This window comes from Lipotes vexillifer, unplaced genomic scaffold (assembly GCF_000442215.2).
Source record: "Lipotes vexillifer unplaced genomic scaffold, Lipotes_vexillifer_v1.1 scaffold234, whole genome shotgun sequence".
NCBI lineage: Eukaryota > Metazoa > Chordata > Mammalia > Artiodactyla > Lipotidae > Lipotes > Lipotes vexillifer.
Genome location: NW_006782612.1, coordinates 1,367,903 through 1,370,752, shown reverse-complemented (window position 1 = coordinate 1,370,752; position 2,850 = coordinate 1,367,903). Strand labels below are relative to the sequence as shown.

At 40.8% G+C, this 2,850-nt stretch overlaps 1 protein-coding gene and 1 non-coding gene across 5 annotated transcripts in view; one reads left to right on the top strand and one right to left on the bottom strand.

Moving 5' to 3' along the window:
* The window catches only part of NRCAM (neuronal cell adhesion molecule), a 99,443-nt gene that overhangs the window by 37,670 nt on the left and 58,923 nt on the right, over positions 1-2,850 (bottom strand). For all 4 annotated transcript variants that reach the window (XM_007455342.1, XM_007455344.1, XM_007455345.1 and 1 more), the window contains 2 exons: positions 2,727-2,842; positions 1,184-1,388 (listed from right to left, as the gene is read on the bottom strand). In XM_007455342.1, coding sequence (XP_007455404.1) covers positions 1,184-1,388; positions 2,727-2,842 — 321 coding nt within the window. The remainder of the gene's footprint in view (positions 1-1,183; positions 1,389-2,726; positions 2,843-2,850) is intronic.
* TRNAE-UUC (transfer RNA glutamic acid (anticodon UUC)) lies at positions 772-843 on the top strand. Its single transcript has one exon. It is a non-coding gene; the product is annotated as a tRNA-Glu (tRNA).

The window sequence follows — 2,850 nt, the reverse complement described above, 5'->3', positions numbered from 1 at the left end:
CTGGGCATATACCCTGAGAAAACCATAATTCAAAAAGAGTCATGTACCGAAATGTTCATTGCAGCTCTATTTACAATAGCCCGGAGATGGAAACAACCTAAGTGTCCATCATCGGATGAATGGATAAAGAAGATGTGGCACATATATACAATGGAATATTACTCAGCCATAAAAAGAAACGAAATTGAGCTATTTGTAATGAGGTGGATAGACCTAGAGTCTGTCATACAGAGTGAAGTAAGTCAGAAAGAGAAAGACAAATACTGTATGCTAACACATATATATGGAATTTAAGAAAAAAAAATGTCATGAAGAACCTAGGGGTAAGACAGGAATAAAGATACAGACCTACTGGAGAACGGACTTGAGAATATGGGGAGGGGGAAGGGTGAGCTGTGACAGGGTGAGAGAGTGGCCTGGACATATATACACTACCAAACGTAAAATAGATAGCTAGTGGGAAGCAGCCGCATAGCACAGGGAGATCAGCTCGGTGCTTTGTGACCACCTAGAGGGGTGAGATAGGGAGGGTGGGAGGGAGGGAGACGCAAGAGGGAAGAGATATGGGAACATATGTATATGTATAACTGATTCACTTTGTTATAAAGCAGAAACTGGCACACCATTGTAAAGTAATTATACTCCAATAAAGATGTAAAAAAAAAAAAGACAGGCTCAAGGATGTATTTTACTACATGGTGAATATAACCAATATTTTGTAATAACTGTAAATGGAAAGTAACATTTAAAAATTGTATAAAAATAGGGAATTCCCTGGTGGTCCAATGGTTAGGACTTGGTGTTTTCACTGTCAGGGCCCAGGTTCAATCCCTGGTCAGGGAACTAAGATTCTGCAAGCCATGCAGCTCAGCCAAAAAAAAAAATTGTATAAAAATTTAAAAAATTTTAAAAAAAATTAGCAAGGTTTTTTACCGTGTGATTAACTGTGGAGAAAAATTTTAAGTCAAGTGAAAGGAGGTTTTAGGGAATCCTCTGAAGCCTCCCCCACACCCTCAGGCCCTAGGTGAGCTGACACTCTGTCAGCTCTGTGTGTGCTGTGTTCATCTGTGGGAAAATCACATTTGGCTTCCAGAATATACTTTCTTTGGGGGCCCATCGGTCATGCAAAGTCTCTCAGGATGCACCACACGTTGCTAGGATCTCAGTGACACGTCCACCCTACCTCCTTCTGGGGTACTGAAGACCCTGTCGGGGCTGGCTGGGCCCTCCCCTTTCCCATTGACCACGCGGACATTCAGTGTGTAGTGGCTAAAGGGCTCCAGCCCAGGCAACATGCCATGAGTCTTGCTGCCCTGGAAAGTGAGGATCTTTTTCTCAATATGGCGTCTGTTTCTGGCTGATGAACTCTGTGCCTTCCAGTAGTAAATCTGAAACAGCAAGAGTAAAAGTCAGGGATGGACAAGGGAGCCAACAGAATCCTCATGCTCACAAAATTAAAGCTTTATTATTATTATTTTTTCCCTGAAAGTTCCCTTGGTACATTTTAGACTAGTTGAACAACTGACAGATATCAATTCTGAGGCAAGTGAGTAGAAGGCATAGGTAATGTGGGAAATTAAGAAATTGTGATGAAGCTCGGTTATGCTATGTTGTTGGAGAAGTCTAAGTGAAATAAACCAAAGAAATGAAACAGCATGAGACCCATACAGAAGGATTTAAGTGTTCTTTACTTGTATAAAATATTCTAATGGTAAAAATTACTGCCCAATATTTACATACTTTTCCAGAGTTAATACAACTTCATGTACAATATATCATTTAGTTTAATACTAAAAACCTCAGTGAAGCTTTAATTATTACTATTCCTACAGTACAGAAGAGCCCCTGGGCTATCAAGAGGTAAGAAGCCCCTCCACTTCAAGTCTAGGGCTTTCTCACTATGCCAAACTGCATCACTTAATTAAAAATACTTATTTTTTGGTATGAAATTGTGGACACAGATTTTGAAGAGATAAAGTGTTGATTAACTTTGGATAGAAATCCAGAACTATTGTTTACTAAGTCCTCTTAAAGTCATCTTAGGAGTTTAAAGGCACCTTCAAGAGAAATCAACATATATACAGAATCTGGCAATCTTAGAGGAAGAAAAACCAAAAACCCCAAGTTGAACATGATGCAGTGCAAAATCCGACCTCTAGAGGTCAGGGTTTGACCAATCAGAGCCTTGACTGCCTTGGTAGGTGTGAAAGTTCTCTGACCACCTCTCAATCAAAACTATGAATTGGTCTTTCTGTGCTTCCCAAGAACACAGATAACTGATGTTTATAAGAATGACTGAGTTGGAACTCTATGATCTTGAACTATAAACTATTTAAAACAAAAGTCTACATTGTTTTCTGGATAGTTTTGTTTGCTCAACACATAGTTTTGTTCGTTTAAAACCACAGTCAGTGTGGTTTTAAAGCTAGGTGCATTACATTACATCCTAGTTTTTTGAACATTAGTTTTCCCCATTTCGTGCATGCGGTAACTGTTGAGTTGGCAGAATGCAGACTATCTGTGGGAAAAATGGAGAAAGAATTTTTTTCTCCCTTTGTGTGCAGTGAGATTTCGATCTAGCTCTAGCTGGGATGCTTCAGAGGTAGGCTTCCTGAGGCAGTACACCTGATGAACTCTCAAGGCCTCCTCCGGTCAAGCAAAGGGTGTCTGGCATTGGCCAACGGACTGTTTCTGAGAAAAGAACACAAAAGGTCTCTTTCACTTGCCCGATAGCCCTGCAGGTGTCCTCGGATACTTTTCAGAGGTACCGGGTCCCAGTGCACCTCGGCTAAGGTGCTGTTTACCACGTTTACATGCACATTCCCGGGAGCCACCATTGGGACTAGGGAA